The sequence below is a fragment of the Venustampulla echinocandica genome (genome assembly GCF_003357145.1).
Source record: "Venustampulla echinocandica strain BP 5553 chromosome Unknown scaffold_3, whole genome shotgun sequence".
In the NCBI taxonomy this organism is placed as follows: Eukaryota; Fungi; Ascomycota; class Leotiomycetes; order Helotiales; family Pleuroascaceae; genus Venustampulla; species Venustampulla echinocandica.
Window position 1 is genome coordinate 2011262 of NW_022474208.1, and position 14741 is coordinate 2026002.

The window sequence follows — 14741 nt, forward strand, 5'->3', positions numbered from 1 at the left end:
GGACTTGCCCCCTTGGTCCTTGTAGAATCCGTCATGGTCTGGTGGCCCGATACAACCCGGGCATTTTATCTGAGTTCTATGTATATTAGCGTAATTCCGAGCATATAGCCTGTCACATACACAAAGGTGTGGTAGAATCCTTCAGCAAGGTGCCAAAAGCCCTTTTCAGGAGCACGAGGCCTCGTCTCCCATGGCCATGGTCTTGGGGTCAACCGACAAGGCATCGCCTTCCAAGGGGGAAGGCCGTGTACAGGGGGTTGGAAGGGAGAGTACCCAAGATGTATAGAAAGGTCGTTTGTAATTGGACAAGGACAGCAGAGTGGAACTGCAAATAAGGAACAGCGTGGAGGATCGCCCGCCGTATATATACCGCAAGTAAAGAAGTTGTACTCACTAAAAAGCAGCGATTAATCTTATTTTTCCATGTTCCAATCCTCCATATTCATGCCTTTTGTTTGATTTCTACGCCTTCGAGATAGAAATGTCGCCCACTGCCCTGCAACCTGGAGCTCGCTTAGCACGGGGTTGTTCTACTGCCGCCGATTCCATTGGTTAAAACCCTCCGTACCTTGCAATCGAAGAGGACGAGTTGGCCGAGATTACAGGGATAGAAGGCTTCTTCCAATGACATTGGTTGAATAACGTGGGATTGGGATCGCAATTACATAAAGGAGGAGTTGGTAACCGCACGGAAGAAGGTCCGGGCGGAGGCACAGGGGCCATTTGCCAAGGTAACAGAGACCCGGTCAGTTGGTAAGAAACACGGCCCCAAAATGGTTCAGCTTTTTGGTCGTAACACCAAGTAATGCCATGAGTTAGGAGTTAGCAAATTTCTGGTCAACCGATCTCTTCTAGCACTCTACTTCTAACCTTCCATCCTCAATGTACTAAATGCTGATTGAACGTCAACGTTTTTAGGAATATGTTAGAGATATCTTTTTGCAATGTTACAGCTTGGGATGCGGTTTATTGTAGATGGGTGGGTACGAAGTAGTACTCTAGAAGAGGAGTGGGAAGGTTAGCGGAAAAGGTAAGCGGTTTTGAGGGAAACAGGTGATGGTGGATTAGAAACCGGCACAGGAAAACGAGGGATGAAGCCTTCCAGGTGTTAGCCAACTGTTTCATAGCGTTTAATGGCCAATTCAGCCCTTTGTGATAGCACATTGAGCCAATAAAAATCAAAATGGAAGCTTGCCTCAATGTTTTACTTAAATGGCCTCGGAAATCAAGCCTAAATTCACTAGGCAGCTACTGCTTGACTATAACAGCACATCGGTGTTAGTTTCCATTCATCGGCAAGAATATCAGAGGTATTACGTACAAAACTAGCATAGATTCCTGTTATGGTTGTTCGTTCAGCGACAGGCAACGGTCTAATTGCAAGAGAATATTCGCCCACAACCCCCAGAGCTGGAGAAAACATTGCCATTCGCCCGTAATTAGTTTGAATCTAGTGTTGTTAGTGAAAAGCAATCATCATATGAGAAATTACATCTACTAGGTGAGACGTACACGAAAACCTCGAATTCCCCTATAGACGCCGTCCAAATCTGCAGAATCAACAGCAGTTATCATTTCGCCGCCCGGGCCATCGATTTGGAAAGAAATTTCGCTATTAGCAAAACTATCAGAATTTCTTCCGCGGCCGTTTCTAAAATGCGAAAATGGCCCGCGTCCACCGACGGTATGGGTTTTCTGGCCATCAATCTGGGTGTCATATATGAAGTCTATGCGGTATATTCCAAGAGTACCAAAAGTCCACGCAGTGATTCCGATAAGATGTGGGAGGCGGACTCCTCTCAAACCACCGTAGAGCATCGTAACAAAAAGAGTTCGGCGAGGAAGGTCTAATTGGGCGGCATTATTGATTGAAAGAGTTTCATCGGGTATGTCTGGATACCATCGCACAGTGTCTCGGACTGATCGGTTTCTCGCCAATGACACACATCCATTTGTGTCCGTTGATGCCTCCGAAATGCCAAGTGATACAAGCTTTATTGCCTGTTTCTTAGTTTAGCAAGATCAAGCTAAAATGGGTTATCGGCGGGGATAGGGAGCTTAACATACATCAAAACTGCCTTTCAGAGCTATGATGTGAGAACTTTGTGCAATTAGCCTCATCTTAGGAGTCTTAGAAGGGTCGCCAAGCCATTGCGAAGTCTGCCCAACTTCTGTCTGCACGGAGATTGCTCGTATCCCTTTGGAATCAACGGCGAGATGGAATCCAGAGATGCAATTACCATGTTCATGCGGGGCAAGGGCCATAATATTGAAAGAAGTTTCATTCTTGAAGATCCGGCCAAGGCAAATATCCTGTCCATTAGGTTGTTGGAAGCGAATGCCGGAAACATATTGTGCGTTGGCATATGTGATGAAGGACACATGCATGCCAATTATCTTGCTTGGAAGCACGGCGGTACGGGTCCATAAAGCTACGCAACCACGTTCAAACGGCTCCCAACGTTCGTTCACCCAGCCACCAGCATATTCCCATGGAACATCGTCTTCCGTTCCTTCAGGCTCATAAAATGATCGCGACACATTGCCCTCCATAGAAGTTGGTGTTATAGCATCACATATTTGTGCTAGTTGGAGGGCAATATCCCAAACGCGGCGCCTGTTAAGGTAGTTGGAAGTTGACTGAATATTTTGGACGGCTAAGTACAACTCTTTCCAGCCTAATTGCCGTGCTAGAGGCTGGCGAGCCTCAAACACGCAGTGGAATTCGAACCCTGGCTGGAATCGGGAAGCCCAAAAAGAACCGGGAAGAAGTAGCCTAGCAAAAGTTGGGGAGGACAGCTTGAGTTGCAGTACATCCCGGGATGGCAACAACAATGTGATAAGTTGTAGAATCTCCATTGGAATGCGGGCAAAACAGTCTTGCGAGTCAGGCGCGATATTGACAACCTTAGCTTCTGATCCCTTGGGGGCTTCTTCTTGATTGGAAGTCCCCTGCAATACTTGCTTGATACCAGGAAGATCCAAGGGATCAGCAGAACAGACAAAATTAAACAAAGACTCGTCGAAGCCTCGATCAACACCATTCCGGCCCCAAAACACGGGCTCGTCCCCTGGAAAGAGATGAGAAGGCTCAGCGATATATCGCATAAGTCCTCCGAAGTCATGGCCCCAATTTGGGAGATTATCTTGGTGGGGAAATGAACGGCAAATGTCGATGAGAGGCTGGATATCGACTTTTTTAGGTTGATAAAGTGCGCATAGAACACTCCAGCAAGAGGCGTGGAAGCCAAAGCCCCAATAAGGTCCGGGGCGCTCCTCCCAATGGAAAGCTACGATCTGAACGACTAGAGGCATACTCGTATCAGCAATCCCGGGATCATCATAGCGCGAGGCTGGATCGGCTGGGATAAATCTGTTCTCTTCGCGCCAGAACCCGACACCAGAGAGTGCAGGATGCAGCCATGTTTTCTCGTCAGAGTAGACTATATTGGAGGAGTCAGAAATGATGCCGCATTATGAAGGTAAATAGATGTTAAACCAGCACGCATCTCCTGCATCCACTGATTGTCTGGATATCCGATCGGTGCACCACATAGAACACAGCAGAAGCTCCAGTTGTCCCAGTGTGGATCCATTTTCGTTTAAACTTCCTGGTCGTTTGTTGGAGATGCGGGATGTGACGGTTCTGTCATAAGATATATTAATTCGAGAACCAATATAGCAGAAATAAGCAGTTGTGATGCGGGTTCCTGGCAATAATCATACTAGTGGCGAACAAACAGTGTGTGTGGAGGTGCTGAGATATAATATAATGCGGTACGAGCAAGGACAGGAGCCGCATGTTTTGTTTCACCCCGTAGCTGGCTATACGCACCCCCCAGAGAGGTGTACTCCCTACTCTGTACTTCGTACGTTCACAACTTCACAGAAGCACCGGCACTCACACTCTGGCCTCTCGTTGCGCTTGCTCCATGGACTCTCTCCTACACATCAAAAATATGTAACATTAGAGATCAGGAAGACCCTCTCTAACTCTCCAACATTCTAGAGCCAGAGCCCCGCAGCCCCAAGCCCCCCAAGCCCAACAACACTCCAAAGAACGCCATGTCCGCTGTTTCTATGGCAAGCGATCTAAGCAATACAATTGAAGCTCCGTTTTTAACAAGATTTGAAGTACAGCCCTGTAAACCTATTCGTATCAACATATGACATGGTGCTAACGTTGGAGCTTGGAGCGGATCACTACGTATCCTGTGAGATATGCTGTGAGTTTGCATGGGGAACGCTTTGCCCACTGCTCCTAATCTTTCCCCTTATTTAGCCAAGACAAACGACAAAAGAATTCGGGAACTTCACTTGAGATGCTAATTACTTTTTATATTTTTTCTATCTATGCCATGCTCAAGGCAATTGATCGATATCTTTGCCATCGACACCATTCGCCTGCTCTGACGCAGCGTATTTCTTAGGGTCCACAGCCTCAACCTTGCTATTCCAGCCGAAAGTATCCTCGACCTTGCCTAGCTGAATGCCCTTCAGTGTTTGGAGTAGCTGCACGCAGATAGGTCCGGGCTCCTCGGAATCGGCTGGGATATATTCTGTGGTTTCGCTGCGGGACTTTCGAGTAATCGATTTTATAGGGACGAGAGCGGCAGCTGTGCCGGCCGCGAGGACTTCACTAAATGAGGGAAGTTCTTCGTACTTGATCTGCGAAGGAGTTAGTTCTGGTGTTGGGGATGGCCGGTAACGGCAACAGGGCAGGACTGGTATATCGTCAAGACTTACCGATTTTTCTTCGACTTTCCACCCTTTGCTCTTGCCGATCTCCAAACAGCTGTCACTTGTGACACTCTTGATCACGCTGTTGCTATCCGGGACCACCAGAGTAACATTATCACCGTCCTTCTTCACTCCAATAAACCCACTTGTTGAGAACTCATCAATCTCAGTCCTGGTCTTACTATCAAGATGCAGAGTAATGCCATATCCCTCATCCCTGGCCCTCTCGCTCCATCTCAGCACCGGAGCATAATTTCCTCCAACTTTTGCACTGCCAGTTCCGTCTGGCGCCGCGCGATCAAATTCTTCCAGAATGAGCGCCTTAACAGGGTGTACACCATGGTAAACACCCACTGGTAGGACATAAACGCAGAACATATATTCCTCAGGTGGATTCAACCCCAATTGTGCGCATGAGCCGAAGATCAAAGGGCGGACGTACATGGCAGCGCCGGTCTCGTGGGGTGGTACGTATTCGGCATTCAATGACACCGCGGCATGCACAGATTCCATGAAAATATCTTCTGGCACTGGGGGAATTGAGATGAAGGATGCGGAGTGTTGCATTCGGGCAGCATTTCGGCTAGGACGGAAGATTGTGATTTCGTTGTTTGGAGAGCGGAAGGCTTTTAGTCCCTCATATGCTTGTTGTCCGTAGTTGAGTGCGGGTGCCATGCCATGGAGACGAAGATAAGGATCTGTAACGAATTTGGGGGCGGACCATTGTCCTGTTTTGACACTGTAATGAGATTCGATATGGCCATTAACTAAGAAGTGGTGTCAGCGATTCGTCCGAGGGCCACAATCGCGGGGCAATAAATGTTTTGGTACCTTCCCGGACCTTGAATCCGATGTTACTCCAGTCAATGGTGTTGACGGGTGGTGGTGGGAATACCATGATGAGATTGGTTTAAGAGGAGCACTGTTCGATAGTATTAAGGATGAAGATGACGAGGAAATGGTGGGGAAGGAGAAATCGTGAACTACGATCGCTGACGAAGGAGTCTTATAATTTATTCTAGCCTGTGCGAAGTCGGAGTGGGACGGCGGGGTGACAGGGAAGGTATTCGGGTATGGCAACCCCCTGGGGTCCCGCAGCACTAGTCCATTTGCAGATTAGCTCGAAGACCAGGGACATAATCAGATCACCGTGCCTCGACTCGTCCGGGGATCCAAATAATTGCAAATGAAACACAGAGGAGCTGGAGGATCAAGATCAAGATCAAGCCAGCAGGAGATCATGCTAGGACAGTATCAGCAGCAATGAAATCGATATTCTCTTTTTTCACTTAATCACAACTTCTTTGTTATTGCACGCTCTCTTAGTTCTCACCCAAGATTCAAGGACAAAGTCGCCGAAGTCAGTCATCAACAGCATCCCGACCATTGCCTCTGGCGCATTACCGTAAGCAGGACCAAGGTATCTGAGCCGTTGCATCCGCTGTTTTCGGCATGCCTCGAAGGCAAAATGTGACAGTGTTGATGCTCGTGGGGGTATTTGCCTTCTTCTCAATCACATATTTGCTCTCATTTCGAAGTCAATCAGATGGAATGAGTCCTGACTATACGCGGTCCCACCAACAACCAGTGAACATAGATGACAGAGTACTGAAAGGGGATGCGACCGCACAGAAGCTAGAGAATGCTACTTTGAAGTAGGCTATCCCCTCTTGGTGTGGGTTACCGTGCTAATTGGAACCTGCAGAGCAGAGTTGGGAAACGCGTCATGGAAACTCCTACACACGATGATGGCGAAATTCCCCGACAAACCCACCGAAGACGATAGCGCAGCCCTTAAATCATACATCCATCTCTTTGCTCGACTCTATCCTTGCGGAGACTGCGCGCGCCATTTCCAGAAGATATTAGCGAAGTACCCGCCCCAGGTGACATCGCGGTCGAGTGGTGCTGCTTGGGCCTGTCATGTGCATAATGTGGTCAATAAAAGATTGAAGAAGCCGGCGTTTGACTGCTCAAAAATCGGGGACTTTTATGATTGCGGGTGTGCTGAGGATCCGGTTCCTAGCAAGGGAGTGAAGGTAACGAAGGATAGTTTTACGCCTTTGACTTTGGATGATAAGGAGGGGTACGTGTTTCTCCACTGAGGGCCCGAACATGATTCTAACATGAGATAGATTGACCAGGGGCGGCTAACTGTAAGATATTTTTTGGGTGTCCAGTGTATCGTATGAGAAGTCTAGAACGAAGGCGGATTCGTACCATGGCGTTTATGCCCTTGGCTTGGGAAGGACAGGATTTTATATTTATCTAGGTATTCCTTGGTTAGAAGCTCATAAGGCAACACCTGCTTAGATTGATAGCATCGTTACAGCATGCTAGAGGGGCCGGGCATGCTGCATCAGGAGGTTTGTCTGAGAGTTGGAATGGCGTGAATAGAGACGAAAAGGATAAATTGGAATCTATGACCTCGCACCTCCTAAAGCTCGGGGGATTTCTCGGGCCATGCAAAGTTCTACATGCTATCAACCATCTGAAATGATATATAAGTGAATAATTAATGTATCAAGCTTCCTCCAGACTGTACCTAGGTACATCATGTGGTCGCAACAAGGGAACGGAGGCTGCTTATTAATCATAGTCACGTGTCAGCCTCGCGAGTCTGGATTGCTTCGCGTCGTGAGCTGCCTGTAGCTCCCATACGACCCATTCACAACGAACCTCTCATCGTCAATCCGAACTTCTGCTTCTATATCCTCCAAAAACGTACCATTCTTCCCCAAAGTACCTACATTCTCAATATGGAGTTCGGCGCGTCGGGAATGCTGAATGAAGGTACTGTTTCCATCAATACAGTGCTCGATTCCCGACTTGACAGCTAACAAGAGCTCCTGGTAGATGGAATTCATGTCGATATGGACCGCCTAAAGAAGGGTGAAGTCAAGTAAGAGCTTCCGAACATATCTGGTAGGCCTAGCTAACCTATCCTCAGTCTAGGGACTTCAATGTATGAATCGACCCTGTCGTAGCGTTTTGTCTACACACTGACCCCAAACCAGCATGGCGATCAACTTCAAGGACGGTGTTATACTTGGTTTGTCTCCTCGGACGTTTATATTCGAAACTAGACCACAGGCTGATGGATAAACACAACAGGCGCGGACAGTAGAACCACAACTGGAGCGTACATCGCAAACAGAGTTACAGACAAGCTCACTCAAGTAAACGATACGATCTGGTGCTGTCGATCAGGGTCTGCCGCAGATACACAAGCGGTTGCGGATATTGTTCACTACCAGCTGGGAATGTATGCTGTCATGAATGGACGAAACCCAACGACCCAAACAGCCGCCGCGATGTTTCAGGAGCTGTGCTACGAGAATAAGGACAGGCTGAGGTACGGACTGCAAGTGTATATACCCGACATAGATACTGACTAAATGTAGCGCTGGGTTGATTATCGCCGGTTGGGATGAGCGACACGGAGGACAGGTATACTCGATACCTTTGGGAGGGTCGTTACACAAGCAATCATATGCGATCGGAGGATCAGGGTCGACATATATCTACGGATACTGCGATGCCAACTGGAAGGAAGGGATGGAGGAAGATGCGGCTGTGGATTTCGTCAAAGGCGCATTACAGGAGGCGATCAAGTGGGATGGAAGCTCCGGCGGCGTTATCAGAATGGTGGTCTTGACAAAGGAGGGGGCTAATCGCCATCTGTATCTGCCAGATACGAATTACAGCGTCCGTCAGCAATAGGCAAAATGTACAGTACAATCAGAAACGAGGAACTATTAAGGATTAATGGAAGAGCATGGGGCGTGTGTCAAGCCTGATTGCAGGGTTGCAATAGCAGTCAAGAAACATTCCCTTCCCCTTCCCAACAAAGCAGATCTGCGGCGGTGAGGATGGCAGCGAGTGAGGACGAAAGGAAGTGTTGAATTGTGTGATATTCCGAGGGATGAGGATTTGTGTATGCAGGAGGTACTGCGCATAGTACTACCTCGGTACAAAGTGCACGAAGTACATGCTGGGGCGTGGGAATTGTCGTCTGGCTGGCTGGTTGCATGCCCGCTGGTGGTACGAAGGAGGACATGTCGTATTATTCATTCAACCCGACCACTGGCAGAGCGACCGGACTAGATGGACCGAGTATAATAATACGAGAAGGCTTGCCCTGAGAAATACTTTTTGTAACGAGAAGAAGAATAAGTACTACGTATCTACATAACATCGGTAACATCACATAACATAAGAACAAGAGTAACGAGAGCCATTAACATTTATTGGAGAAGGCCAAGCAAGCAGAAGAACAGCGCCTCGTGGGAGTCTCCCTCAATCCTACTCGCGGAGGCGGACACAGCTCACAGCACACAATCGCACATTCCGGATCATCCCCGTCCGCCACCAGGTTTTTGGTACAGAGTAGTGCGCACATTCTACGCATACGAAGTACTCACAGCGTACTCCAGAGTTGTTTTATTCTTCTGGTGCTGACGTGTTTGATTGTTTGATCCCCCGATAGAGATACTGAGACTGACACTGAGACTCTGCGGCGGAGCGCTGACGAATTTACAATTTACCATTTACCATTTATCATTTATCATTGACTATTTACCACTTACCCTACCACGCACCATTTAACCCCAAGGTACCATTTACCGCAACAACAATATCATTCAGATAACGACGTCGTCCTCTCACGCCGGGGATCTGCAGTACTCGTGCTTCGCGTCATCCTGCGCCCGTCGTGTCTCTGCGGTATTATTGTTGCTGCTCGACCTGGATCCCTTGGCTGGGCTGGTGGCTCCGTTCGCTGCTCTCAGCTTCCAGGCGGTGACGGCGATTGAACTACTCCGTACTAGCCTTGGGCCGCGAACGTCAATTTCCATCGCCATTTGCACGTTGCCTGCTCCATAGACACCAGACACCAGACTCCCGACATCAACACCACCGCCAGGTACCCTTCCCGCCAGATCGAGCCCTCCCCCGCCGAGATTCCAGGTCTCGCTCCCCGTGCCCAGCTGCCTCGCAGACACCGGCCTGGTTTCTTTTGTAACTCTAGGAATGCTGCCAGTAAGCTTCTCTCTCCATATCCCCCCGTTCCCTGCTCCTGGATAAGCCTCGTGGGGGGTCCCGCCACTGTTCCAAGCAATGCGCCCAACGTCGACTCGGCCGTCGATTCGCTATCTCAACGCGATATGGTGGTGCTGGCCGAGGATGGGGAATATATCCGCTCCAAGTAGGGCTTTTGCTGTCGTCCTACAATGTGTCAAAGTCAAGTCAAGTGAATCCGGGCATTACATACATACCTTTGCATATTTCCTCTGCTTTTGCGGCCAGCCTCGACACCGACAAATCGATCCACAGATAAGCCCCTGCCTTGTTTCCCCCACAACCTGCAAACGCCATCCCCGATATTCTGATTAGCTTTCCAACCTCCATCGCGTCTTCTGGTCTACTCCATGTCCCGTTGCCATTTGGCGCTCATCCAGACCTTCGCGAAGCATAAGCTGATTGTAACCACAGCCTCTTTTCCGGTCCACCCGAACAGTAGGCTGATATGGCCGCGGTGATCAGCGACTTTGGCAGCGACTTTGGCTCCGATTCTTCGCGCTCACACTATCATCGCAGTGTGAATATGAGGGCCGGGTCGGGCCAGCAGCGCTCAGCAGCTGAATCCCCGTACCGGCAAACCACACGCGCGGGGACTACCAGCCCTCACTCGCAACCTCAACCCCAAGCGTCTGCGAGAATTGCGGGTACACCTCCTCCGAGTACGCCTTCGCGGGCAATACAGCATGAATCGGGTGCAGAGATTGTAGAGGGACAATCCGAGGCCGCGACAGAGCCACCGCCCTCGCCTCCACTAAGTTCGAGTTCGAACCCCGGCTCATACACGAGGCACAGATTTACGACCCAGGAGAACTTCCAACACCCGTCTACCACATCTGGGCAATCGCCGTCTTCAAATCCGGCTTCGCGACAGGAGAGTGGCTCCTCCCAGTCTCCATCCACACAACCTCTGCCAAGAGCGGCCGGGTCCTTCGACGACGTGAGGGGATATAGTGGAAGTACAATCAAAGTCCGGGATCTTGCACATATCCAGAGTTTCGCGCTCGAGCAATTCTCGTCAAGGGGGGAAGGGGGAATACGGCGAGCTACCGACGACCCGAATTTGAAATATGAGATAAGCGGGATGCCGATCACAGACATCATTGAGATGGTGGCAGGTCTTCTAACGAAGATTACCAAGACGAATGATCTGCAGCATGATAGTCTGCATCGGCCTCTGCCCTCGGGGGATGCTGCCGTCAATATCAGCGGGCAATCATCCAGCGTTTTGGCGTTCCATGGGAAAAATGTGCCCCAAATCTCAATTCTGGCTTACTTGGGCCGTATCCACAAATATTGTCCGACAACATATGAGGTCTTCCTAAGTTTGCTGGTATATTTTGACCGCATGACGGAGAGGGTCAATGCCCCCTCGCAGCAAGCTGCACAGGAATCCGCAGAGCAGGATAATTCGCGGCCTTCGACTAGTTATTCAGCAGAAGGTTCGGATTTAGCAGACAGTCCTGCTCCATCTAGAAGCGGCTCAGAAACAGAGGGCGATCAACAGAAAGCGCAATACACGCACGCGAGTCATCCCGAACCAACCTCGCCCACATACCCTCTCGCTCATTACTTTGTGGTGGACAGTTTCAACATCCACCGGCTAGTAATTTCCGGAGTCACCTGTGCCAGCAAATTCTTTTCAGATGTTTTCTACACAAATTCTAGATACGCAAAGGTATGTTCCTTCTCCTTATTTAAAATATTATTCTTACAGATCTATCCAGGTTGGCGGTCTTCCCCTCGCAGAATTGAACCATCTTGAGCTCCAGTTCCTCCTCCTGAACGATTTCAGACTATCTGTCCCAGTTGAAGAGCTAGAAGCCTACGGTACCATGCTAGTAGAATTTTATGCCCGCGAGGTTATAGCTCAACATAAAGTAGCAGTTTCACCAACTGCCGCTGCGACCGAAACTCCATATTCCGAGGATACGGTCATGCATGGCCCATCTTCTCCTTGACGGAGAAGATTTGGGGTTCGTCTTATAACAGCAATTAATTCTTGTAGATTTGGACTGTGCGCTTGAATTCCGAGCGAGCGGTTATTTGGGATGGATCATTGCGGGTTGTTGTTCGTTTATCCAGATACTACACGTTTTGTGTGGTTGCTATCGCCTTTACGAAATCAGACATAGACTTTTTATGCTTCCCCATGTGTGGGGTGGCCTCGCTCAAATGGATGGCTCGGTATAGCCCCGAATCACTCGTCTAAGCTCGGAGGTCCATCCCACTCATCTAGCCTCAGTTCAGCTATCACCTTGGCACACCGCAAATAATATCCTCTATAACGAGGCGATGCCTTCACTCACCTCAACGAGAAAATTACCGGGTGTGCACACGTTAGACCTTTTGTGCCCCTCATTCCTCTCCGACCTTGCTCTGTATTTGCTCGGTATTTAGCGACTCATATCGTGTTCCTCTTCTCCAATCGGATTACGTCTTCTCTCCCCTTCTCATTTTCGGTTTCGCCTCGATGTTGGCGGTGGACGTGGATTGATGGATAGGTTTGAACGACATCAAATGAATGGATAGAGGTCGGCGTCGGCGTTAGATGGTTCCGCTGGATGATTTTTGATTTCTTGTTTATTCTAAATTAGGTTATAGGGACGAGTAATGGGGGGAAAGATGAATTGTTCGGGGTTGGGGGTTAGGTTAGGTCCGGCTGGGCTTGAATGATATACGGGTTCGATGAGCGGTGGTGATAGGGAGACCGAGGAGCGATCGGATAAAGTTGCATGGGTTTGGTGGATGGGGGGATGGGCGTAGATAGAGGTAGCGAGTTAAATGAAATGCACGCATATATGGTTCTCACGCGCGAGTTTTTGGGTATTGTGAGATATGTCATGAGGTGCTGGCTATAGGTACAATGCCTTATTCTAGTCAGTTAGGTATAAAGTATTCCGTATCTCATAGTAGATGCCATTTTCTGCCCCCGACTATAGTCAATCTCGCTTCCCTAAGGAACAGTTCTCAAAAGATGCTTCATACGTGACTGGTTGTTAGTTTAAACATAGAAGACTCGGCGAGAATTCGAGAAAATATTATCAACTGACCTAATAGAAAGAAAGAAAGATATATTCTACAATATGGGGGGGATACGCGATAACTCGAATTTTGGCACATATATCATTTTTAGACTATTTTAGAGAAGGGGTGGATACAAAAGTGTGTAATAGGCTCCGGGTGGTAATTGTATTAACTGCCATCTAAATATCCCAAGCTACAATGGATGAATGTGAAGCTGAATTACTGGAATCTTCGCAAATGCATCTTTATAGGATGGCTAGCATGGCTTCTAAAGCATATTCTATAATTACATATTAATCTATTAGCCACCCTATAAAAATGCTCTCTGCTCTGATAGTTCACACAGAGCAGCACTTCGACAATAGTTGGCAGGAAGGTCCTATGCGCCCTTGTTATCGAGTCACTTCCTTGCATTGCTGTAGCACCCACCCCCACCATGCTGATGATACTTGCACATGTCTACTTCGAACCATTCATCCCGGAAGCGAGGATCAGCGGTAAAAATATCGTAGAATAAGTCAAAGTTCCCTTTAGTTATTTCCCATAACTCTGCGAGATCCTTCCGAGAGTCAACTCTTCCCACAGGAAGGTTCCCTAGCTCCTGGAAATGCACAAACTTGTCAATAGCGAAAAGCCTTAGCCTCGACTTGGTTGTGTTATCATAAACCTTTGCCAGCATTTCATAACTTATGGGAATGTCAAGATTTTGATATTCATCCTGGATTGCATCCATGCTTGCATCCATCAACCGCTCCTCACCGATCTCCTCGGCGAAGAAGTGCAGGTTGTACATATTTAGTAGATGCTCCTCGGTTTCATGATATGGAATTCTGTCTGGGTATAGCCAACTGACGAATAAAGATATAATTTCGGGACGTTTTTCCGGGAGACACATCACGCCTTCTAGGTTTTCTTTGAAACTGCTTGTGAAAGCTACTTCAAAGAAGTGGCAAGATTCACAAATAAGCTGCTTGTGGATGATGAATTTATTCCGCTTGGTGCCGACATAGAGAGTTATCACATCTTCGCCTAGCCTCCTGATATCATTATCAGTATCCAGTTTACCATCAAGTACTCCCTACCAACCCACTTACTCTCCAAGGGCAGGACTAGGCAGCATGTTGTAAGTTGCACCAGACACCTTTGGTTGTCGAACTGACCCACAGCGTTGAGAACCACATCGTTCGCCGCCTAAGTCCTTGGCTCTGACTGCTCTTCGTGGACGTGATCAGCGCTTCATTCGAAGGATATGGGAGCATTCAATGCGTGAGCCGGACCGCATGAAAGAATTCATCCAGCCACTTGTCTGCTCGCCTATACCCAAGCTGACGCTCCAGCAACTCAAAGGTCTTCTTGATAACTCGATATGTCTTGTTCCCCCATCATGGCCGTTCTTGCTTGTCCCACAGGAATAGAAAGTTTAGGAGATCCATCACCTTCTCAAACCGCATCTTGTTCCCCGTCACTAGGTGAGGCCCGCACGCCACCTCATTCGCCACAAACATCCTCTTCACGTCGCGCATTACTCCCGTCCACTACCCTACTCCCGACTACGTTTGTTGGCTTTCAGCAGCGCCATCCAGAAGCACACGTTCCCAAGCTGGGCGCAAAATGCCGAGTCATGCCTGTAATGGATGGGCCCTGGACCAGCTGGCCCTGATTATGCCTGCAAACAACACGTTACGAAGCCGCGCCACGCCACGCCTCGAGTTGCTTGACATCGTCCTAGCTAATACCAGAGCATTCTTTCCAAATTTCAGAAATTCGATCTGATTTAAATATCAAAATCAACGAAGGGCCAAGATGAACACAACATCAAATAAAGTCAGCCAGTAGGCCCACACCGCAACATCCTCACGGAGAAAATTACCCTCGACTGCGAAATGATGCGGTCC

The 14741-nt window shown here is 48.6% G+C and overlaps 6 protein-coding genes across 6 annotated transcripts; 3 read left to right on the forward strand and 3 right to left on the reverse strand.

Annotated features, from left to right (window-relative positions):
• Window positions 1-1240: 1240 nt before the first annotated feature.
• BP5553_06266 (uncharacterized protein) lies at window positions 1241-3596 on the reverse strand (the record flags this gene model as incomplete). The annotated part of the gene is made up of 4 exons (XM_032014889.1): window positions 1241-1450; window positions 1513-2001; window positions 2068-3443; window positions 3500-3596. 4 exons carry the CDS (start codon window positions 3594-3596, stop codon window positions 1241-1243), a joined length of 2172 nt encoding a protein of 723 aa, XP_031869570.1.
• Window positions 3597-4362: 766 nt separating this feature from the next.
• On the reverse strand, window positions 4363-5638 carry BP5553_06267 (D-aminoacid aminotransferase-like PLP-dependent enzyme; the record flags this gene model as incomplete). Its single annotated transcript, XM_032014890.1, has 3 exons — window positions 4363-4668; window positions 4747-5507; window positions 5572-5638. The coding sequence occupies 3 exons, from the start codon at window positions 5636-5638 to the stop codon at window positions 4363-4365; spliced, it is 1134 nt and encodes a 377-aa protein (XP_031869571.1).
• Window positions 5639-6291: 653 nt separating this feature from the next.
• Window positions 6292-6894, forward strand: BP5553_06268 (Sulfhydryl oxidase; the record flags this gene model as incomplete). The annotated part of the gene is made up of 3 exons (XM_032014891.1): window positions 6292-6395; window positions 6446-6826; window positions 6876-6894. The coding sequence occupies 3 exons, from the start codon at window positions 6292-6294 to the stop codon at window positions 6892-6894; spliced, it is 504 nt and encodes a 167-aa protein (XP_031869572.1).
• An 864-nt stretch (window positions 6895-7758) lies between these two features.
• BP5553_06269 (Proteasome subunit beta type-9) lies at window positions 7759-8463 on the forward strand (the record flags this gene model as incomplete). The annotated part of the gene is made up of 3 exons (XM_032014892.1): window positions 7759-7792; window positions 7855-8095; window positions 8145-8463. 3 exons carry the CDS (start codon window positions 7759-7761, stop codon window positions 8461-8463), a joined length of 594 nt encoding a protein of 197 aa, XP_031869573.1.
• A 1804-nt stretch (window positions 8464-10267) lies between these two features.
• Window positions 10268-11780, forward strand: BP5553_06270 (Uncharacterized protein; the record flags this gene model as incomplete). The annotated part of the gene is made up of 2 exons (XM_032014893.1): window positions 10268-11497; window positions 11547-11780. The coding sequence occupies 2 exons, from the start codon at window positions 10268-10270 to the stop codon at window positions 11778-11780; spliced, it is 1464 nt and encodes a 487-aa protein (XP_031869574.1).
• Window positions 11781-13246: 1466 nt separating this feature from the next.
• Window positions 13247-13966, reverse strand: BP5553_06271 (uncharacterized protein; the record flags this gene model as incomplete). Its single annotated transcript, XM_032014894.1, has 2 exons — window positions 13247-13883; window positions 13941-13966. The coding sequence occupies 2 exons, from the start codon at window positions 13964-13966 to the stop codon at window positions 13247-13249; spliced, it is 663 nt and encodes a 220-aa protein (XP_031869575.1).
• Window positions 13967-14741: the final 775 nt, after the last annotated feature.